This window comes from Enhydra lutris, unplaced genomic scaffold (genome assembly GCF_002288905.1).
Source record: "Enhydra lutris kenyoni isolate GAN:26980312 unplaced genomic scaffold, ASM228890v2 scaffoldscaffold13, whole genome shotgun sequence".
NCBI classification, from domain to species: domain Eukaryota; kingdom Metazoa; phylum Chordata; class Mammalia; order Carnivora; family Mustelidae; genus Enhydra; species Enhydra lutris.
In genome coordinates this window covers 38,809,158-38,831,845 of record NW_019154097.1, presented here as the reverse complement: position 1 = coordinate 38,831,845, position 22,688 = coordinate 38,809,158, and the positions used below count along the sequence as shown (strand labels likewise).

Below are 22,688 nucleotides of genomic sequence, written 5' to 3'. Positions count from 1 at the left end.
CTCCTCCTCGGTCTGGTGGTGGAGGGACCCGGGCCCTCCCCTGACCCCGTGGACCAGGCCACGGGAGCCACAGGACCACATACCAAGAGGCTTTCAAACTTCTTCGCTTCCGTGATGTGGACCCAGCTGTCCTTCTCAACCACCTTGATGTGCTTCACCTCGTCGTGGAACCTGGTAAAGGGTCCAGGCCGCTGAGTCACCACTCGGGCCAAGTCCCCGCCCACCAGGGCTGCCCCCGCCATCCTCACCTCCTGGACTGGTCTCCTCCGTTCAAACGTGGCCTTCAGAAAAGCCTCCTCATGCCCCCTCCTCCCCTAATACCACTCTAGTCCTCCCGCGGCTACCAAAGCCAGACAGACCTCGCCAGAGAAGGAAACACCCCAGCACCCACTGAGACTCTAGACGCGGAAATCCTCAGTAAGCCCCTGGTGGACTGAGTCTCTGCCCTGTGCGCGCCTACAGAAACCTGGTATCAAGGAGTCTGGGGCGCCTGGGGGACTCAGTGGGTTGAGCCTCTGCCTTCGGCTCAGGTCATGATCCCAGGGTCCTGGAATCGAGCCCCGCATCAGGCTCTCTGCTCAGTGGGGAGCCTGCTTCCTCCTCTCTCTGCCTGCCTCTCTGCCTACTTGTGATCTCTCTGTCTGTCCAATAAATAAATAAAAATCTTTAAAAAAATATCTACCACAATGATTTAAAAAAAAGAAGGCGTCTACATCGCACCCAGCGGGCCACTCCGGAATGCAAGGCTGGTTTAACAACCGGAAATCCACTAATGCAACAAACAACCAGCAAATATTCCCACGCCGGCTGGCCAGTGGCCCCTCCTGGGGAGGGGGTATTGGCCGACCACCCAGTTTCTCCGGGACTTAAAGTCAGCAGGGGCGCGGGGTGCTCACCCCACCCCCAGCTCCCAGACGGCTCTCAGCCCTACAAGGCAGCCCTGCAGGCCGGGCCCCCAGCAGGTGCCGCATGAACTCCTATCAGGTGAGGGACGTCTCTGCTGCTTCCTGACTTGGTGCCAGCCTGTTGCCCGCACCACGGACCGGCCCCACAGCCCGCACTCCGCTGCCAGCCCCTGACCTCTCAGGACATCCCTGCCCCACTCAGGCACTGCACTTGGGTGGGCTCTGCAACCTAGAAAGCCGTGGCACCAGGCCCACCCCGAGGCTTCAGGCAGGGCGTTCACATGTGTCCCCGGCCTGCGACCCTGTGCAGACCCACCATCACGCTTTCATCTCCAAAGTGTCCTGCTTCAGGCAACGAAGTCCACGGCCACCCCAAACCCATGGGGGCATGGGCTCGTGGTCCAGAGTGGCCCCGGGGAAGGGGTCTCCCTGCCCCCCCGGGGCCACCACGTACTTGATGCTTATGGCAAAGCGCTCCGCCTCGGCCGGCCGCTCCCTGATCAGGTAGGTCCCGCTGGCGTGCGATTTGAGCAGGTTGTCCGTCTGCTGCCTCTCCATGTTGCCCGCAAACCTAGCAGGGGGACGAGGCCGGGTGTTAACGGGGCGCCTCCTGGAGGACACCCAGGCCTCTGCGACACGCTGACCTGCACCGGGAGCCATGGAGGGAGGAGGATGCTGAGCCCCTGTAGGGGGGCGCGCATGGTGTGATATCATCCTGGGGAGGAATGAGGCCCTGGACCTCAGCCCGGCCCCGGGGGGTTTTCTACAGAACCCGATCTGCGAGCGGATTTGGAAAAGCCGGTCCTAGCGACACACACGGGTGCGGGGCTCTGACTTCTGGGGCTGCACGTGGGAGTCCGCGCTCTTCTCCGTTAACGGTTTCGGACAGACTGACGGACTGCCGCCTCACTGACGGGCAGCCCAGCCCAGACACAGTCAGGCGAGCGCCACCGCCCCCTCCCAAACAAACCTCTCCCACGGCACCACCCGCCAGGCCGACTGGGCACTCGGATGCACAACACACAGCTGGGCTGGAACCCGCATCGGGAGATGAACTTGTCTGTCACTCCCTCCCATGCGCGTCACAGGCCAGTCCTGTGCCTTGACCCCGGACGTGAGTGCGGGGCGCATGGCACCAGGGGGATGGAACTGCGGCATATTGGGCTTGGAGGGGGCGGCCAGGCGCAGGGGTGGAGGAGGCCGGGGCCCCGAGGGTGCGGCTGTCACACCACTCGGCATGGGATGAGCCCCCAGATGGAAACCCCGAGGCCAGACACCCCCAGGGAAGGGGTTAACCACACCTGAGCTGCCCGTGGCTCCGTGGCCACTGCAGGGCACGGAGCACAGGGAGTCATGACCACCTAGGCCGGTCCCTCGTCCAAGACAGTGTGGGGGACAGGCAGCCGGCCCCCCGAGCTGACCTGTTCTGTGACTCGCTCCCAAAACGCTGCCCGTCAGGCTCTCGTTAACCAACCGCTCAGGTTCTCATCGAGCTGCCCCACGCAGACATGCATGATTTCAGGTTTGGCCCCACTCTCCTATATTTCCTATGATGAAGCTCACGTAAAAAATAAAGGGGGAGCTTCATTCTCCCACGATAACCCGATGATCTGTTTTCACGATGGGGAAAACCTGCCTCCCCGGGGCCCCGGTCAGAGGGCCGGCCAAGGCTCAGCCATCCCCAGACACAAGCGTGAGGCAGCTGGGGCCCCCACTCCGCCTGCTCGCAGGCTCACGGGACCACCGCGACCCCCCCACTCACCAGGGGTAGGCGGTATAGTCGATGTCGCGGGATGGCGGCCGGCTGACGGGTGGCTGCGGGAGAGAACGTTCAGGTTAACGTCCCACGGGGGGGCTGTCCCGAGTGGGGCCGGAGCGGGTCTGTCATGATCAGGGACCTGACCCTCGGGCCCAGCACGGGCTGCTGTGGCGCCTGTGGACTTAGCCCCAGAGCCCTGGCGATCCCAGGGGGTTTGATGGACTCTGCAGCGACCAAAGGCTAGGGCACGGGTCCCCGGGGAGGGGTGACTGAAGGCTGCAGGAACGTCCCAACAGAGACGGGAGCACAAACTACAGCGACAGTTCTGTGCCACAGAAGAGTTCACGGACCCAGGGGCCGGTATCCTCTTGTGGGCAGTGGCCTGTCCTCCAGGGGTCGGGCCACACGCTGGCCCAGCAGCCTTGAGGCCCCACACCGTGCCCTCACCAGCCAGAGCCCCTGACCCTGGCCTCCCCTCACTGTGCCACAAGCCAGGCAAGGCCTCATGGACTGCCTGGCCCCTCCCACTCCATTCACCATGTGGGGAAACTGAGGCCCAGGGCAGGGATGGGACCTCCTCTGTGGTCCGGTCCCCTTGACACGGGCAGATGGGGCCAGAGGCTGGCGGGGCCTAGAGGGTGTACCAGGGCTCCCGTGGTGTCCCCTACCCCCTCCTGCTCCCTCTGGAGAAATTTCCCTCTGGCACTTTTAAATGCCCTTTCCAGAGGGCGGGTGGGGTGATTCCATGATTCGTGACTGAGGGCTTGACGCCTTTTGTAACAGGAAGGTTCACTCCACACTACTCAGACGAAAGGCCTTTTTCCAAACATGCTGAAGTCTAGATCTGAATCCTAATGTCCAGGGGGGCACTCTCCCCTGTAAGTTTCCCCTTTCTGTAAGGCCAGAAGACTGAGTCCCTAAAATTTGAAGAAAGGCAACATTTTTGGTCTTCTGTCCATCACAACTGCTGCAGAAATGCCCGTTTTTGTGTTTCTAGAACTATGAAAAATGCAGCACCCAACGAGCTGAGCCCTTCAGGCCAACGGCACCCCTGCCCCTCGGCCCCCCCGGTCCCCAGCTCCGGGGCCAGCTCACGACGGCCACCTGGCGAGGATGTGCTGAACAAGCCAGATGCCCGCGTGGCCCCTCGGCCTCCCTGCCACAGTGCTCCAGAAGCTTCTGTGGGAAGTGCTCACCCTTCCGTCCACGGGGCAGGGCTTCACGGACGAGCTAGGAAAGTAGCCGGACTTCCTGGTTTGCACCAGCCGACCCTGGAAGGAGACGGACGATGGGGGCCAGGCCAGGCCAGCGGGAGCGCGTGGGGAGGGCAGAGCCTGCGGCTCAGCTCACTCTAAGGACGGGGCGAGGGCGGGTCCTAAGACGAGCCCGTGCCGCAGCACCCCTGCTGCGGCCTCAGCTGACCTCCTGACCGCCGGGCCGGAAGGCTGGGGGCGCCCTCACTTCACAGATGAGAACACTGAGGCCCAGAGAAGTAGTTGAGAGACGCTCGGAGCTGGGGCTAGAGCCCCGCCCCCCGCTGCCCTCCAGTCCTCGCGGCGACAGGGAGCTTCTCAAACGGAAGGGGTGCGCCCACGAGGGAGGGGGTCAGATAGAGGCCTGGGAGGGTCTGCAGGGGCCGGGGCTCGGCCTCTGCTCCTCCCGTCCCCTCCCCAGTCCTCCTGGCAGCTCCGCTTCGGCCTCCCCCGTGCATGCCGGCAAAACGTCTCTGCAAGGCCACGCAGGACCGAAGGCTCTGGGGACACGTGAGCCGGGGAGCCGGGCCACGGGGGTCAGAGTGGGACACTTTGGACCGCAGACCCTCCTCCCTCCCGCGCCTTCCGAGTACCCAGTCACGCGACGGTGTGCTCTAGCGCAACAAACTCATCAGGAAGCAGGTAGTGACGAGCGACCATCACGAAACAAGTGACGGCAGTCACGGTCACGGCAACACCAACAAATATGCACTCTAAGCAGGTCTCCGTCCCCTTGGCCGGCCAGGCTGGGCCGAGCACCCCGAGCTCCCGTGGCACCACGCGGACCCTGTGGGTCTCGGGGCCGGGCGGGTGGCGCAGGAGGGCTCCGCCGCTGAGGGGCTGTTCACAGAACGGGGTCGTGGCTCCGAACTGTAACCAACCCGGACACACCCTGTGTCCACATCTGTCTCGGCTCCCCCACGGGGCGCCTCCGGGGGGGAAGGCGGTGGGTCTCAGTCACGGTGTCTCCCCCCGCCCCACCCCGGGGCCGGCATGAGGCCTCACTGCCCCGTTGCCGCAGGAGACACACGGGAGGGGACGCTGGGCTCCTCCTGTGAAAGCAGACACCCCGAGGAACACAGGGCTGGGGAACCCCGGACTCCTGCCCGGGAGGGAACTCAGGTCTTGCCGGCAGCCTGCCTCCCTCCACCGCACGTCGTCTCATCCCCAGACCCGCCCCTCAGGGCCCCGGGACCCACCTCCCACCACTGAGACTCGGGGTCGCCTCTCAGCAGCTCGATCACGTCGCCCGTCTGGAAGGTCAGCACTGGCTTCCCCGGGGGAGCCGGGCTGCCGTGGTAATTCTGCACGGCCACCATCTTGGGACCTGTGGGCACAGGGCAGGATGGGGCCCACATTCGGAGACTCAGTCCTGGCGGCAGCCCGCGCGCCACTGACCTCGGCCCCGGAGGGCTCTACATTCTTCTACATTCTTCCCGTGAGACTCCAGGTCCCCTTGGTAAGTGTCGCAAGGAAACCATGGGACTAACGGATTCGGGGCCTGTTATGGCGGCGGTCATTTACTTCAAGTGGCACTTGCCGTGCTTCCCCAGCCCCCGTTCCAATCTGCGACTGAGTCTGTGTGTGGAGCAGGACACAGGGTGCCCCTGAAGGCAGAGATGGGGGGCCAGAGCGAGCGAGGCCCTGCTGGCTGGGGTGGCTCCGGGGCTGAAATGGGGGTCCTGGCTGGGCACCCCTGGCCCGAGCCCTGCTCTGATCCTGCCAGCTGCATGTGGGCCCGTCTGCAGGCTGGTCGCGACACGTGCGTCCCCTGGCCACAGTGTGGCTCTGGTTTTGCTTCCTGACATTCCGGCCACGGTGGCCCGGCTCAGGCTGTGGCTCAGCCTGTGATGCCTTCCACCCTCGACAGCCAGAAGCCACGCTCCAGGCACGTGTGCAAAGCAGGGGGCACGAGGACGTGGGGAGATGGGCAAAGGGACAGCAGCGGCTTCTCTGAGGCCCACCCTGCGGCGGGGGGGTTCTGACTGCAGCCCCCCAGCTCCCAGAAGGACCCTGACCCTCTCCACGCTGGGCAGTCATCAGACACTACGACGGCCCCCCGGGGACGTGGCCGCAGAGAGAGCACGCTCCCTGGGAGCCTGGAGCCCAGAAGGCCGGGTGAGGCTGGGAGGTCACAGAGGCCCAGGCCCAAACCCCAGAGTGACCATGGACCTGGACGGCAGCTGAGAGGGGCCGAGTCCCACAGACTCACCAGGTCCTGCTCCGGAGGCGTCCTGTGAGGGTAAGGACAGACCATAGTGATCAGGGAGGGCTGCCCCGGCACTGACACCCCCGTCTGCCCCCTGCCCCCATACCCCGAGAGAGAAAGGTCGAGGCAGGAACAGGGGGAGGAGAGGGACACATCGCAGAGTCCCACGGGCAGCTGTGACACGGCCTCACTCTGGGACAGCCCCTCCCCTATTCTTACCTCCACCCTCCACCTTGGTGCCCCTCTGTTGTTCTGGGACATGTATCCATTATCATGAACTCCCACCTCCTCCAAGAAGGCTGCCCTGACTACGCCAGCCCTGGGAGGTCTCCACGCTCTGAGCCTGGGGCTTGTCCTCTATCTGGGACACGTACTGCTGCCTGCACGCGAATGCTAGCTCCTCCCTCCTCCCTGAGGGCATGTTTGTACCACACACAAGCCTCAGCGAACACCCGTAAGTGCCGGTCACTTTGACTGAACCCCACAGTGGGGACGTCTGCCCTAAGTCAGCCCTCAGAGGGCTCTCGGCCCCATCAGGATGGGGGCTGGCGGGTGGGCGGCCGGGCCCAGGTGACGCGGTCAGGGCCTCCTGTGACACGGGGACCGCTTCTACTGAGGGCTGTGAAGGAAACCGAAGGCCCCAGGTGAGCACCAGAGGCCCCTGTGCCAGCAAGGGCGGCCGCGGGCCCAGAGAGATCAGGAGCAATAGAGTGTCTCTGGCTCGGGGATGCAGGGCTGCGCGGGGTCAGAGTGGCGGGAAGGGAGCCGTGCGGAGGACTCACCAGGTCTGCAGGGGAACCTGAAAAGGAAGCATGTGAGGTGTCACCACCAAGGCCCCGAGCTGGGGGGCCCCACCCACAGGAGCCCGGCCGGCGACCATGAGCGTCTCTCCATTCTGCCGGCACGTTCGGAGCGCGGGCTGTCAGGGCTCCCCGGGGAACACAGACGGGCAAAGGGGTTTCCTGCCTGGGCCGACTCCGCTCCGATGGTGGCAGGTGCCAGAAATCCCCGGGGGAAGGTGGGCTCAAAGGCAAGCCTCCCACGCCTGATGAGGGACGCCTGCCACAGGCATGACAAGAGGCGTCAGGACGCACACCACCAGTCTGCCAGCAGGCCTGCTCCCGGACACGGGGCGCCTCCACTCGTCTGATGTCCCAAAGATTCTTCCTGCCTGCCTTGGGGTGCCCCCGGGGAGGAAGCAGCACCCGCTCGGCCCCAGCCATCCAACCAGCGGGGCCGCCACTCCACCGCCGGACTAAGCAAGGACCACGGTGGCTAACGCGCGTGGCTAATGTGACCATAACGCCATGCGACACGGTGGCAGACGGCTTTCGACAGACGGTTTCTGACAGCCCCTACGGCCCCGTGGGCACTGGGCAGGGAGGGGCAGCGCTGTCACCGGGGCCCACAAGGAGGGCAGCAGCAAGGCTTCCCGGGGAGAGGCTGTCTGGGGGGGCAGCGCCGTTCTGGGAGAGCCCGGCTCTGGCGGCAACGGTTAAAGCCGACGTGCTGCGGGTCACAGGCACTGCCCGGAGCCCAAGCCCAGCACGGACCGTGAGAGTGCTGGACCAGCACGGAACTTTCTAGAATAAAACCAGGTGCCCACTGCAGTTTTTAATGACGTGGGGAAGATGTCCATGATAACTTTGACTTATAAAAGATACGAAATTGCCCGTAATTGTAGGCATGATGAAAAACGCACGAGCGTGAGAACAGACTGGGTGGGGGGAGGGGCGCGCCGGAGAACGGCCGTCCCGTCTGGTGGCATCGTGAGTGGACGATCAGCTCCTTCACTCTTCTCTATGTTTCCCCAACTTTCTATGGGAAATGAGTATTTTTAATAATCAGGAGACTAAAAACCCAAAAGGTTCATTCCACAACAGAAAATTTGAAATATATTACAACACCACATTTGGTTATCTTTTTTATAAGTTTGGAGGTGATATTTATTTTCTCCTTTATTCAATTTCTTTTCTTTTTGTCCCCAAATTTCTGGTAAGTAATTATGTTGCTTTTAGGATCAGAAAAAAAAAAGACAAAAAGGAACTGTCCCGTCGCCCATGAGAGGGAACGCGGCCACCAGAGGGCAGTATCGACGGGCAAAGCTGAAAAGCCGCATTTCTGCCCATGGGCTCTGGCCGGGATTTCCAGCCAAGAGGAGGTCCCTGGCGCAGAGGGGGCTGCGTCAGGCCTGCGGCCGGAGGAGGGGGTCTGCCTCACCTGTCGGACCCCCCTCCCAGTCGGGGCGCCGGGCCAGGGGTCACAGTAAATGAAGAAGGGACAAAATCGTCTCTTCTGCGGGAGGTGTGTGGGGAGGAGCGGGCCTGACTCCGTTGTCCATCTGCCTGCAGGCAGCTGACGCTGTCTCCGAGGGCAGCTTCCCCGAGCATGGACACAGGGCAATGGACTATCTCAGGGGCATATGGGAGGATCGGGGGTGCCCACATGAAGTGTGGGGGGCAGAGCTGACCCTCGGCAGGTACCCCGGCTCCCAGGCTCAGGCCGCAGCGTCCCCACCTGATCCAGTGCTCAGCCAGCCCTGCTTGGGGCGGCTTCGAAAACTTCAGAACCGTCTCGGGCTTTCTGGCTGCCCGTCCAGCTGTTGCAGGCTGGGCGCTCCCCCAAAGGCCTCCCCCACAGAGAAGCCCGGGCAGCCTGGATGTCAGTGAGGCAGGCTCAGGTCGCCTCCCCTCCCCGGGCCTCAGCTTTCCCCCGACACGCGGGGATGAACAGCACGGGAGCCCTGTAGGTGCCGTGTGTGCGTGTATGCATGTGTGTGCGTGCCCAGGGGGCACACTGACGTGGCCGTAGCTGTGGCTCAGGAAGGCCAGACCTGTCTGGTGCAGGAGAACCAGGGGTAAGGAACAGTTATGACTGGCATCGCTCTGTGATCAGAAACCATACAACTGCCATTCTGTGCTCGTCTGGGGGTGGAGGCCCTGCACGTTTAAAACCAGAACGGGACCCGGTGCAAAGAGAGGCAGAGAGAAGCGCAGGAGCCCCCCGGTGAGGAGGGAGCACTATGGCAGGTGTCCTCCCCTCTCTGGGCCCTGGTCTTTCTCATCGGGTCCCTGCCCTGTGGGGTCTCGGTGGTGGGACAGGAAAATGCGCAAAGAGGGTCAGGCCAGAAGCAAAGTACAGGGGCAGCTGTGAACCAGGGGACCCACAGCTCGGGGCAGGTCACGGGCGCCGTGTCAGCCCAGGGGCTCGCGTGCGGGGGGCCGGGCGGGGAAATACTCACTGATCTTACAGGGAGGCGTCACCTCCAGACACTCCTTGTGTGCCCCGACCCCACACCTGGTGCACAGGTAGCCCTGGTAAAAGGTGCCCCTACGGGGGTGGAGTGGGGGGAGGACACGAGCACGACTGTGAGCCAAGGGCATGGCCCAAAGACCATCAGGCCCACCTCACCATCTGCCCCACGGATCGCCCGACCCTCGAAGCCCTGGTCCCCTGAGACCCTTGCCCTCTTGGGTGGCCCAGTGCCGGCTCCCCTCCCAGACCTCTGCTGGCCTTGCCATGCTGCTGTGCACAGCAAGACTGGGGCACCTGCAGGGACAGCCCCCTCCCTTCCCAGCTGGATCCAAAACACCCAAGGGCCCAGATGGTCGGACACTGAAGGGACACCCCAGCCCCTCTGGGCCCAGCACAGGGCTGGCCTGGAGGGCGGAGGGGCAGGGCAAGGGGGACACACGGCAGACACAGCACCAGGCTCCCTGAGGGCGGGCAGGTAGGGGCCGGGCCAGAGGGCTGCCTCACCTGAGGAACATTCTGCAGGCTTTGCAGTTGGTGGTCTTGTCAAAAGTGTACATCTGGAAGCTGTGGTGGTTGGCATTGGCTTTGTCTGGCTTGATGTTGGACCTGACCGGAGGGAAAGAGACCCAGACGCCCTGAGCGACACGGAGCTGGGGCGGACCTGGGGGCCAGCCAGGCTTGGGGGCAGGCCGGGCCGGACGTCAGGAAGCCAGGCCTCAGGCTGGACCTGCCCCGACAGCCCGGGCAGAAGGAGGGTCTGGGTGGGGGCTCGTGGGCGTGCCGCGCTGGCACGTGCTCCTTCTGGGAGGACGGTGGGGGTTTCTGGCAGCCTTGCCGCCACTCAGCCACGCACCCTTAGGGATCTCACCGTGCACAAGCCCGAGATTTAAAACCTGAACCGACAGCGCGCTTAGCTCGGGGTGAGCCGGAAGGCTTTAGGGGACACGTGCTGCCGCCCGGCGTTCATCCACTCCGAACACGCCCGCGACCAGACGGTGCGAGAGCTGGATGCACGGGAGGCGACAAAGGAAGGCCCGACGGGAGACGCAGAACCCGAGGGTGCTTCCCAGGGAGGGGGGTGCTCCTGCCCGGGGGCCCCCGGCCTGCCTGACCCCAGGACCCACTCTGGCCTCAGCGGCCGGTGTGTCTGGGGACCCCAAGGATCCCTTCCCTGTTGGATGTACAGGGGCTCCTTCTAGATTTCGTGGGAAGAGCCCTGTGCCTTCACAAAACGGTGGCCGTCCGGCCGCCCGTAAGGTGTGGGGGACGCAGGTCACCAGGAGTCCACCGGTGCCGCAGCCGCCCCTGCCCCTCACTTCCTAGCTGGCCGGCCGTGCCAGGCTCTACCTCGGGGCCGCAGATGTCCCAGGGGAGGGGCGTCGGCCCCGGGCAGATTGAAAAGCAGTGAAGGTGCTACCCAGGTGAGCCTGGGTCTCGGGGTGCCACAACCCGTCTCGGTCTTGGGCGTTTGAAATCAGCCCAGCCAGCGGGGGTGCCAGGGTGGCCATGCGTCACTTGCGCACTCACATGGCCATCTCGAACTGCTCCATCCACTTCCGCTTCATGTCCTCCGTCTTGCAGAAGAACTGGAAGCCCTGCTTCCCTTGCAGGTGAATGAGATAGAAGCCGTAGGACCACTGCGGGAGCAGAAGGGGGCGGGCTCACAGCTGGCCTACGGGGGCACGCGGACTCCCGTGCACCTGTGTACCAGGCCCTTGGCCCACCCCTAATGTGCACACGTGTATACGGGACACTCGTGACCACTTGTGTGTGCGCATGTGTATGGGACACTCGTGCCCGTGCCTGTGTGTACACATGTGTATGGGACACTTGTGCCCGTGTGCACACACGTGTGTATGAGACACTCGTGCCCGTGTGTGCACACGTGTGCAGCGGGTACTCGTGCTCATGCCTGCCCATATGCGTGCATATGCGTGTATCACATGTGTGCACGCATCCCTCTAATGAGATGTCGCGGGACCCCTCTCCCACCCGCTCCAAGCTGTGCCCTCCGCTGAACTCTCTGTGGGCTCAGCAGGCCGGTCTGCAGGTCCCCAGGGAGCCTGTGCTCAGGGCCGAGGGGCCCTTCCGCCACCGTGGTCCACCCGCTTTCAGTTCCTAACTGGGAGCCTGAGAAACTCCCTGCTCTGAACGGAAATGACCACCAAACCAGGGCTGGGAGCGCCTGAGCCGGAGCCGGCCGCGGCTCCCTGGACCGCCCGCCAGGCCCGGCCGCCTCCAGGGCTGTTCGAAGGGGCCTGGGAAGAAGAGTGTGGAAATGTCTGAGCCCGCTGGTGTTGGAGAAGATGGAAGGAGAAAGGAAGGAGGGAGGAGACGGGGAAGGAGACAAGGAGTGGGAAAGGGAGGGAGGGAAGGGGGAGGGAGGGAGGAAAAGGGAGAAGAGGGCGAGGAGGAGGGAAGACGGGAAGTCGGAGAATGACCGAGATGACACAGCCTGTGGTCCTTCGCCTCTGGGGAGTGGGAGAGGGCGGGGCCGGGGCGGGCAGGCGGCCCTCATGTCACCCTCTGCGATGGCAGCGAATGCACAGCAGCGTCCTGATGAGGGCACAGGGAGCAGGACGGAGGAAGAAGAAAGCCAGGAGCCTGGCCCTGCTCGGGCCCAGCCGGGGTCCCCACTGCCGTTCAGGCTCAGAACAGAAGGGCTGGCTGGGCCCTGAGGGGATGAAGGCAGAGGAGGAGGACCCAGGCGCTTACCATTTTCCCATGAGACTAGGAGGCATGAGGAGAGGGAGGAAAAGGGGAGACAGGTCATTAGGAGTCTCAGCCTGGCCCAGCGTCAGGTACCACAGCCCAGGACCAGCCACTGCCAGGGGCAAGGCTCTGCCTCCCAGAGGAGAGGGGCCAGGGGCCGAGACCTGGGAGGGACTGTGCCTACGGCCCCAAGCCTCAGAAGGTGTTTCCGACATCCGAATGTGTGAAATGTGCATCAGGAGGGGGGGTGTGGAGGCCGCCCCCAACAGCCCCCAACAGCCCTTCCAGGTGGAACCTGCATTCTGTGTTGCGAGCTCTCAAGTCCAGAGTCTGGGATTTTTAGCACATTGGCTCCTGGCCCCCAAATCTAGCAAGGGATGTACACAGCAGGTGCTCAAGCCCTGGGGCACAGTGGCCTCTGCTGAAGTGGGACTAAACCAGAGGGGGAGGCAGCCACACCCAGCATCCCTGGTCCCACCTCCAGAGTCAGGGCAGCACTCTGCAGCAGCTGGCCCCACCCCAAGAGCCACTGCCCACCCATTCCTAGCAGCCATGGCCCCGCCCCCAACAGCCTTGGACACCCCCCCCAGGCTGGACATGGGAGTGGAACACCCCACAGTCAGCCCTGCCCAGAGCCCCCATCCAAAGAAGGCTGCTTCCGGCAGGGGCCAATGCGGGCTGCAGTCAGATGGCCCAGTGTAAACTCTGGCTCTCTCCGGAGCCACCCTGCAGCCCCTCCCCCATCCCCATGATGCCCACCCCAGGCAAGAGTCAAAGACAAAGGGCCAGGGACTTGGCACAGAGCTGGGTGCTGTCAACAGAAGGCACAGTGACAAGAGGGTGACAGAAGGAAGGCGGCTCCTTCACTGAGCAGAGCCACCAAGTCGGGGTCAGTGCTGACTTCCATTCCGGCTGACCCTGCTCTGGCAGCCACCCCGTGACTCCTCCCTCGGCCCCAGAAGGCCCTGCCGTTACCAGCAGGTGCCCCAGGGCCCACCTTCTTGACGTCCTTGTTGTTCATGGGGTCATCGGTCATCTTGTGGAAGAGCAGCTCGATGACCTCCTTCAGCTCGTAGCTGTAGCCTCTCCTCTTACAGACGATGACCACCTTGTCGAACAGGAACAAGTACCTGGCCCAGCGGGGCGGCCAGGCGGCCGTCAGCCCCGTGACCCGTGCTCTGAGGCCCCGCGGCAGCCAGCGAGTGCCTGTGACGGGCAGCGGGAGGGCTGTTCCCTCTCCCAGCCTGAGTCCCATCCCGCTGCCTGGCTCAGCTGCCTACTCTGAGCCCCCAGCAGGTCTCAGCTGCTCCATACACCTCCTCCAGGAAGCCCTCCTTGGCTTCCCACCCCCATGGCTCAAGGTTCCTATGGGCTCCTCAGGCCTCCATGCTCCATCCCCCCAGTGCATGGGAGCCCCAGAGGGACAGGCCCCCTATCTACCGTGGCCCCTGCCACAGCCCCAGGCCTTGCGCAGAGCAGGTGCACATGGAGGGCCCTGGACGAGCGGGGGCCACGCTGGCTCACGCGGAGCCTTCGGGCTCCCTCGCAGGTACGCGGCCAAGAGCTCGTGCGGCCGCTCTGCCCCTGCCGGCCCCGGGGGAGCCTGGGAGCTCACAGGCCAGGGCTCTGGCTGCCCTCTAGCCCAGCCCAGGGCCACGGACAAGGCAGCCGCCAGCTGACGTGGTGGGGATCATGTCGCGGAGCAGGGAGGAAGCGAGTGAGCAGAAGCACACGGGGCTGAGCGGGCAGGCGGCTCTCTCCCCGGGAAAGGCTGCTCCCAGGCCGCTGGGGTGCGGGGCATGACTGCAGCCTGGGCCAGCCCGCTCACCTGTCTTGCTTGGTGTGGTTCACGATGGACCGGACCTTCAGCTCCCCGTCGATCTTCGGCCTCCCGTACTCCTCCAGCTTCACTTGCTGGAGAGAAAGGGCCGGGCGGTCAGCCCCAGAGCCACAGTGGGGTCCCACCTGCCCTGCACCTCCGCGGAGAGGAAGGGTGGTGGCCCAGGGCCCTCCAGGTGCGCTGCCCGTGGATGCAGAAGGCAGAACCGGGCGAAGCGAGCAGACGGTTGCTGCCTGGGGTGCAGGTCGGGGTGGGAGAGGACGGCGGGGACAGGGGAACGGGCCCCGCCCCAGCCGTGCTGCAGGAACAAGGAGTGATTGATGGCCTGGGTCATGGCAACAGGCCGCTCGTGTGTGGAGCCCAGAGCTGGGCCCCAGTAAGAAGGGCCAGACGCCCAACCCCGGGAAGCCCAGCCGAGGAGAACAAATAGGGCCGATCAGAGGGCGGACGGGCGGAGCCAGGGGGCCTCCAGCCGGGCGTCCTTCCCGCGGGAAGCGGCTTCCAGTCCAAACCCTCTCTGGTCTGCTGGGATGCCGGACTGGCTTGTCTCTCCCCTCTGCTCTGACTCAGAGAAGGCGCGTCTTGACGCGTGCCCTGCACGGCTTGCAAAGAAACCGCCTACCGGGACAGGAAAGGGAAGAAGGGAATGTTCCAGCAGGCTGACGGGGCGGGGCCTGTGGCGCCATGACGGACAGTTCTCAGCAGACGTTTTCTGAATTTTGCAGGAGCCGCTGGGCCGAGGCTGAGAGCAGCACAGCTCCAGGGTCACACACGGTGGGGTGAGCCCCCTGCCCAGCTGTATGCCTCTGGGCCCCTGCTCCGTCTCCTCTGCCTGCCAAAGGTGGGCTGGGCAGACACCCGCGGGCTGAGCATTCACCCTGCCCCAGGACAGGTCCGCACCTGCTCACCGCAACTGTGTTCTTTTTGTTATTTAAAGAACACGATGACTCATATCTAGAAACTTCCAGAACCCCAAGACTTGCATCATATACCCCTTAGAAAGCATCAAGGATCCCCGGGGAAAACATGATCCCCGGGGGATAAGGCCACGGCCAGGGTGCTGGGGCACCTCTATCCTTCCCCTCCTTTACATGCGGGCATTTCTAGCTCTTCCTAAAAAGACAGAACACTGGGATCACATCATAATGCTGTTTGCCCTAGCTTCTGTGTCGATGTGCCCCGGACAGACTCACCCAGACTCTGCCAATTCAGGGGGCAAACCCAGCGGGCTCAGCCGGGTGACTCTGTACTCAGGCGACGCTCGGGGATGTCTGGGATCCCCGAGGGTAGGGTGCACAGACAGGGGTGCTCAGTCCCTACAATGCACGGCACAAATCCCACAACAGAACGCGGCCCAGCTCCAGATGCCAGCGGTGTCGGGGTACAGAAAGCCTGGCTGGCACATCCAGCAGATCTGAGAACGCGCCACAGGCTGGCAGGGGAGCAAGTCTGGGACAACGCGGCTCCTCTTCCTGGCAGGCCACAGTGGCTCGCCCCATGCCCCAAGGCTGAGCTTCTGAGGAACCAGGCTGGGGAGAGGTCCTCAGAGGCCTCCGCCCTCACTAATGAAGGCAGGGGGAGGGGAGAAGCCAAGGGCCGCCCCGAGACAGAGCAGTGAAACCTTCCCCACTGTCCCTCCTGGGGACAGCGGAGCTCCGGGCGGGCGGGGGGCCTCAGGGTCCCCCAGGAGCCACAACCTTCTGTCCTCGGTCCAGGCCAGGGAGGGCGGGAGGGGGTCAGGACCATTCCTCCCCCAGCGCCTGCCCCTCGGCAAGAGGCCACCTCTGTGCATGGCTGCGCCTGCTTCCCCGACCGGGAGAGAGGAGGGTCCCCGCCGGCTTATTTAATACGGAGATCGTGGAAGTTACTTCTGAAACGTGGTGTGGAGCCCTAAAGAATCGGCCACACTTACCAGGTTTTCTATAGAACTCTGGAACTCGCTGATTTTCTTCAGGGTCTCCTTGTCCCGTTTAACTTCATTTATGTACATCGCTAAGTCCTGAAAGCAACGGAGGCAGCGGAGGGGTCAGCAGGCCGACCCCCACCCCCAGCCCCACGGTCAGGGCACCTGCCACCCGCCACCGCAGCAGCAGGCCCTCGAAACCCCACCTGCCACACCGGCAAACTAAGACCGGGAACCGACCCTCACGCGGCGTGTCCGGGGGTGAGAGCCGAGCCGCCGCCTCCTGGAACGGCTTCTCTCCGCCCGGCCGCTCGACCCCCCCAGGTCAGACTAGAAGAAAACAGCACCTCGACCTGAGCAGCCCGCTTCTCGGCTCATGGGGAACGGGCACCTGGCAGGCCCCGAACTCCCAGGGAGCCGCGCAGACCTGGGTGACCTGGGTGACCCCGCGGTCTAGCTCTGGCTGTCCACGCACCGCTGCCCTCCCGCTGGCCACCAGGGGGCGGTGCCCGCAGCGCTCCCCCCCCCCCCGCCGGGGTGGCCAGCACCAGCCTGGGGGCTAGGGGACCCCAAGCCCTGTTCCGGAGAATCCAGCCGGAGGCACTGACCCCCCAGCAGGGCAAGCTGCCTCGGGCGGAATATCTGAGCCAGGCCGAGGTGGGAGCCAGTTCTAACCTCCCCTCAGCACCTCCTGCCCGTTCCGACAAGGAGCGCTATTGGGGCAGCCTCAGGCAGAAACGTTTCAGGATGGGCCTGGCTGGACAGCGATGCCAGGGTTAGGTTAGGGGATAGGGTCGAAACCACAGATGGAGGCGGACCCCTGCCCTCTGGAAGGAGCTCACCCAAGAGGGTACAGAGGTCAGCATTCCCCCTGGGAGGTGCTGGGGACATTGTCATCCCCCTGCCCAGCAGCAGCACGGAGGGGACCTACTCTGTGCTGGGCATGGTGCCTGGCTGGGGCACAGGTGACCATGATCAGGGAGCAATGAGCACAAAGGGGCGATGGCATTATCCCAGCACAGCCATCCTCGAGGCGGGGGACAAACCTCCTGGGAAAGGTCACCTTGCAAAGACCGAGGGTGTGCAGGACACGGCCAGGTGACAAGGAGGAGGTTCAGCCCGAGCCCACAGAGACAGAAGAGGATGGGGCACATACAGAAGTGTGGGGGCGGCCGAGCCTCCCTGGGATTGAGGGCATTAGTGGCAAACACAGCTGCACAGCCAGGCACATGGGAAGCCTTAGCCCGACTCAGGGGGCAGTGCAGGAGCCAAAGAAGGCTTTAGAGCAAGGGGAGGGCACGAACTGAGTTCTCCTTCCAGGCTTGCAGTGAATATAGTGAGGAGAGGAGAGGAGGTGGCACGGTGGGGTGGGGAGGGCATTTCAGAAGCAAAAGCCATAGGCTGGGGCAGTGGGCAGCACGGGGCCAGACGGCCCAGACTGAGTCCACTGCCTGGGACCTGGCAAGAGCCGTGGTGGGCGGTCAGAAAAGCAGGAGGAAGGGACGCCCAGGGAAGTCGCCACAGGTCAGGGACCTAGATGCTTGGGGCGCGTGCCTGAAGCCCCCACCACCCACCTTCTCTGCCCTGGGGGAGCTCCCACCCCCTACCCCTACCCCCTCTTTTCCCCCCACCACCCTGCTCCTGTTGTCTTCCCAGGAAAAGCTTAATCTGTGGTGACAGAATGAGGCTTGTCAGCGAGTCCCGTTCCGGTCAAAGCACGCAGACTTGGTATGTGAAGCCCCACGCTGGCCCGGACCCTCCCTACCTCAGTTTACCCACCTGCATGGCTTCCAGCGCTTCTTTGAGCTGCTGCCTCTCGGGCCGATCGGTGGAATGGCTCAGAAGTTCCTGCAGGGGCGAGAGAGATGTCCAGGTCCCCATGCAGACACGCTGCCCTCCGTCCTTGCCCCCACCCCCGGCACAGGGGGTGGCTCAGAGCCAGGCCCTCAGGGTTACGTCCTCACCCGCCGGCCCAGGCTCCAGTTCAGCAGCCCAACCCAGCACAGACAGCAAGCCCTCACCCAGGGGACACACTGCTTCGCAAGGGGGTGTCCCCAGACCTGCTGGGGAACGGGGAGCCCTTTAAATCAGCATGAAGCCAGGCTCTGGGCGAACGGTGACGGGTGGACCCATGGCAGACACCACCATCGCTCCCCAGGCCTGTCTGGCCATTTCCACCGTGGCTACCAGGAGGCTCAGAGACTGGGTGAAGTGACCCCCCCCCAGGCCACTCTCACTCCTGATGTGGGGACATGTTTCTGTCTCTCAAGTTTTCGGCTCTCTCACGGATTTCCATCCCAATTTCCCTTTGTCCATTTCCGGTGAAACACCGTCCTGACAGCACACGGGCTGTGAGTCCGGATTTGCTGGCTCCTCTCTCACGCCGGCCCAAGGGGGCCCGTCCCCGCCGCTGCAGGCGGCCCCGGAGCGCGCGCATGGACTCACCTTCAGGAGGAGGTGGTATTTGAGGACCCTCTGCATGGGGACCACCAGCAGGTCTTGAAGCTTAAACTTCCCGTCCTGGACCTTCAGCGTGCATTCCTGGCAACAGAAGAGCAGCAGGGGATGAACACCCCGACCCGGGCTGCTGGACCCCAACGCTCCCATCCCGCAGCGGAGGCAGTGGGCAGGGGCGGACCTCAGCCCTGACCTGGGGCCCAGGTGTCCGGTCCCTCCCTGGCCCGGCTCCCCAAATGGGCAGCGTGTCCTGCAGACCCTTCCCAAAGCAGGTGCACGCAGACGGGCGGGCTCCCCTGCAGGCGGGCAGGGTCCCACGGCCACTCTGTAGCCCAGGAGTCTGCAGTGGGCACCTGAGGGCTCTGGGATCTGGAGCCAGCCCCGGCCGGCCTCGGCATCCTCAGGGAAGCCCTCTCACACGAGGCAGGGACACCCCCAGGAACCAGGGGCTCCCCACTGATTTCCCAGACACACGGGCATCACGCGTCTGCAGGGGATATGCCCCCCAGCACTGCGAGAGCAAAGGGTCCCTGCACCAGGATTCACCCTGGAAAGGTTGACCGACTGGACGTGACATGGGCATCCCAGCCTTGGGGAGCAGCTCAGATGCCCCCGGCAAGGGGGATGAGGAGGGGGTCCTGGAGAGGGGCCCACATGGGCGCTTGGACAAGTGTCAGAGATTGGCCCTGAGCCTGGGGTGGAGACAGCGATGGGAGGGAGGTTCCTGGGCTCCCAGCAAACATCCGTCTCCTGCGGCCCCCATGGGGTCTGCACAGGCCCGGCTCAGGGGTCAGTCAGCCCCTTGCTGCACTGGATCTGGCCCCAGGGGTCTGCCTCAGCTGCACGCAGGGAACTCGGGCCTGGGACGGTGACCTGCACCTGCCTCCCCCCACAAGTGCACAGGGAGAAAAATCACCGAGAAAAGCATCTACAGAAACTGTCCCATCACTACCCCACACAATGGGTGAGGAAGGGGCGGGTGAGCGGGGCAGGAGCCGGGAGCCCCCATTACCTCGACCTTCTGCCTGACGTCCTCCCGGCCGGCGAGGAGCTGGTTCAGCGTGCTCTGGGCGCGCTCCATGTGGCTGCAGTAGTCCCCGTAGATCAGCAGCCTGGAACAGCGAGCGCGCGCACAGCTTAACGAGCCGCCGCGGCTGCGGGCCGCGCCGAGCTCCCCACGGAGGACGCAGCAGGTGTGTGGCGAACGGGTGTCTCCCCGTGACAGCTCCTCACGTCAACCCGCTTCGTGGCTCTGCTCTTTCCACGTGGCTGCCTTCTCTGCTCCCGACATAGTGCCAGGCAGGAGAGCTACCAAGACGCTGGGAATGAGGGGCTCCCCCGCTCTCCCCGAACCCAAGGAGGTCCCCCTCCTTGGCTCTCTCTCAGGTCAGGATTGGGTTTGGAATGGGCTTCTCACTGCCACCCCATCCTGCCCCTGGAAAGGCCAAAGCCGGCCAGGAGAGAAGCCCCCGCCTCCCCAGAGCTGGGGGACCCCTGGAAGGTTCCGACTCCTGCCGGCAGGCTCTGAGCACTGAGGCCCGTCCTGGCTCTGCGCCTTCCTGGGGTGGTGGTCCCCGGGCTGACATTTCAGGGCGTGGGGACCCGGGGGTCAGTCCTTGTTGCTTCCACGTGACACCGACGCTCTCTGCCTGAGTCCCAGGCATCCCCTCCCTTGGGACACGGTGATGTCAGCCCCGAACGCTGCACGGCGGGGGATGGACATGGCCACGCAGGCCCGGGGGTGCTGGGAACAGCCTCAGGCCACTCTCTCCTGCCCCCGACACCCTCGGATACCATGGCCAACCCCCACCGTAGACTTCGCAGACCGAGCCCCTGGACCAGGAGCCCAGCGCTCTCCAGGCCTTGGGTCACTAGCCTGACACTTTGGCTGTGAGAATCCTGTCACACGACTATAGAGTCGGCCCCGGGAGGACCACGCGGGTGACAACAAGCATGACGGCCACAGCCAGCGCCTCTGGGAGCTGCTCGTGCCGGTGTGTCACACACACCATCATGAGCCCTTCACCATTTAGTGGTATAGCCCACTGTGGAGTGTGGTCTTGAGCCCTTCACCATTTATAAAGGGAGGGGCCGTCGGCACCATTCTTCGGGTGGGGAAACTGAGGCCCTGGTGACCTGCTGAGAGTCACCGCTTACACCAGGTGAGGGCCTGGCTGCCAATGCAGCTTCGTCGGGAGGCTGGGCCCATCCCAAGGCCTCCGGTGACACCCCCGCCAGGGACGTCCGGAGGCCACTCCCGGCCCGGCTCCAGGAGCTGGGGACCGTCTCTGGGACGAGTCCAGATGGGCTCAGGGCCGCTTTTGTCTGCTGTGGACACTGCCTCCCGGGGGCCACTGGCGAGGGCCGAGGGGCAGGTGGGCTGGGCCCGGAGCTGGCTGGGATTCCGAGGAGATGGGTTCCTGAGAAGCAGTGGCCTGGTCTGGGGACTCCCCAGGCTCCCACTGTAGGGTCTGAGGACGCTGGGGACAGACGACACCCACATTCCTGGAGGAGTAAAGCCGCAAGCTCGGAGCGTGTTTCCAACCCAGCGAGCCCATGACTTCAGAGCAGCCCCAAGGTGGGCAAAGACGGCACATGGTGGAGCCCCTCCGGGCTCCCGCCCGAGTCCGGGCCACACTGGGCCTGTGTGCTGTGAGGCTCCCGGGCATCAGAGGCTGAGATTCCAGGACTCCAGCGGGGGGCGGATCTGGCCCGGGGCTCACACCGAAGCCCACCTTCCCCGCCGCTGTCAGGCAGAAGGTGCCACGGCCGCACCTGCCACACTCCAGCCAGGCGCACTTTGCATGGGAACCTGAGCCCCGGTTTCCGCTTAAATGAGCCTGTTATTAAATTGACAATCTTAGTATAAAAGCTGATTCAATCTCATCGTCTCTGGGAGCATCTGGGAGACTGGAGACTCCAAGGTTCCCGTCAGTTGCTCTGAATGAGCAGACCTGGCGACGGCCCAGCTGCTCCCATGGAGGGACGTCTGTGCGGCTTCTCCTAAGCACGGGGCCCGCGGCTCTGGAGACGGCCAAGGCAGCCTCAGGGGCCCTCCCTCCACTTCAGCATACCCTGGCTCATCTCAGCCCCAGGTCTCTGGCAAACACGGTGTATGGAAAGTGGGTCCCACCCCCGTCATCCTCACAGCACACCTCGGAGCCCCACACTGCACTTGCAACCTTCTCTGGTGAGCAAACTTCTACTCAGCCCTCAAAACCCTGCCCCATCATTTCTAGCTCTGCAGCCTTTCCCCTCCCAACTGTGTCCCTGGGTTTAGAGAAGGGAGACAGAAAAGCAAGGACATAGGTGGGGAGCCTCTGGGCATAGGCCTGTGCAAAGTCAAGTAAGAGGCAGCAGCGGGCCATCCCCCTCTCCATACGGCTCTGAGTTCCGGGGATGGGTCCATTTGTCCCCATATCCCAGCATCCAGACTGGAGGCCTGGCCTGCTCAGGGGCCCGACACGTGGCTGAATGGCCACGGCCACTCCGCACCTGCCTGACCGTGGGCAGTGCAGCCATGGCGGTTCCGGGCAGGCAGGGGGCCCCAGCAGGGAAGAGAGCAAAGCTTGAAGGGCAGAAGGAGGCGGGGCCAGGGCGCACACTCGCACCCCAGCTCAGCCCGTCCTCCCAAAACACCACTTACTGAGGCTCTGAGACATGACATGACTTCTAAGGTCGCCCAGCAAGGGAGCATCAAGGCCAGACCCCTACGTGCATCCACGGGTCCCCCAGACCCATCTTCTGGTCCCCGCATGCTGGAGATCTGGGCCACCCCAGGGTGGAGCCCTCGTTCACCTCCGCCAACCCCGTGGGTGGCCTGAGATGGAAAGGAGCTGCATGAGGGCCGAGCTGAGACCTGGGCGGGGGGACATGACAAGGGACACCGGGGGCCACCAGCAGCTGGCAGAGGCAGGAAGCCTCCTTCCCTAGAGCTCCAGAGGACGCGCCACCCTGCCCACACCCAGATTTTGGCCCCAGAACTGAGAGAGACCATTTCTGTCGGGACCGTCAGGCCTCTCACCGCCATCCACAGCACACGCTCCAGGCCCTGCTGCGGGCCAGGTAGCGTGGGCCACGCAGGGAAGCAGCTAAGGTAGTGAGACTTGCAGGCCTCAATTCTAAGCACAGCATCTTGTGCTGTTGAGAAAAATTACCCAACTTTTGGAATTAAAGCAACACACACATACGCGGGGCTTCATTCACGGTTCGAGGTCTCAGTGGGGCACCTGCGCGAGCGCTATATGTCCGGCGTCCCTGCCTCATCTGTGCCCCCAGCCCCGCCCGCTCAGCGCACCAGCATCTTGTTCCGTCCTCTGAACACACGGTGTCAGCCTCCAGGTCCCTCACTCGTGCACGGGCGAGTGACACAACCCTGGTGTGTGCCCACATGAC

General features: G+C 64.0%; 1 protein-coding gene across 4 annotated transcripts in view; it reads right to left on the bottom strand.

Moving 5' to 3' along the window:
* Positions 1-22,688, bottom strand: part of LOC111146429 (vav guanine nucleotide exchange factor 2) — a 161,131-nt gene that overhangs the window by 9,250 nt on the left and 129,193 nt on the right. For 3 of the 4 annotated variants that reach the window (XM_022501978.1, XM_022501980.1, XM_022501981.1), the window contains exons 9-24: positions 19,306-19,405; positions 18,282-18,377; positions 17,616-17,684; positions 15,846-15,932; positions 13,922-14,007; positions 13,091-13,223; positions 10,909-11,018; positions 9,886-9,987; positions 9,368-9,456; positions 6,909-6,925; positions 6,130-6,151; positions 5,117-5,244; positions 3,861-3,935; positions 2,668-2,720; positions 1,360-1,476; positions 84-171 (exon numbers count right to left, since the gene is read on the bottom strand). In XM_022501978.1, the coding sequence (XP_022357686.1) occupies positions 84-171; positions 1,360-1,476; positions 2,668-2,720; positions 3,861-3,935; positions 5,117-5,244; positions 6,130-6,151; positions 6,909-6,925; positions 9,368-9,456; positions 9,886-9,987; positions 10,909-11,018; positions 13,091-13,223; positions 13,922-14,007; positions 15,846-15,932; positions 17,616-17,684; positions 18,282-18,377; positions 19,306-19,405 (1,372 nt within the window). Of the gene's footprint in view, positions 1-83; positions 172-1,359; positions 1,477-2,667; positions 2,721-3,860; positions 3,936-5,116; positions 5,245-6,129; positions 6,152-6,908; positions 6,926-9,367; positions 9,457-9,885; positions 9,988-10,908; positions 11,019-12,096; positions 12,112-13,090; positions 13,224-13,921; positions 14,008-15,845; positions 15,933-17,615; positions 17,685-18,281; positions 18,378-19,305; positions 19,406-22,688 lie in introns of all 4 variants that reach the window. The other variant, XM_022501979.1, reaches the window with a different exon arrangement.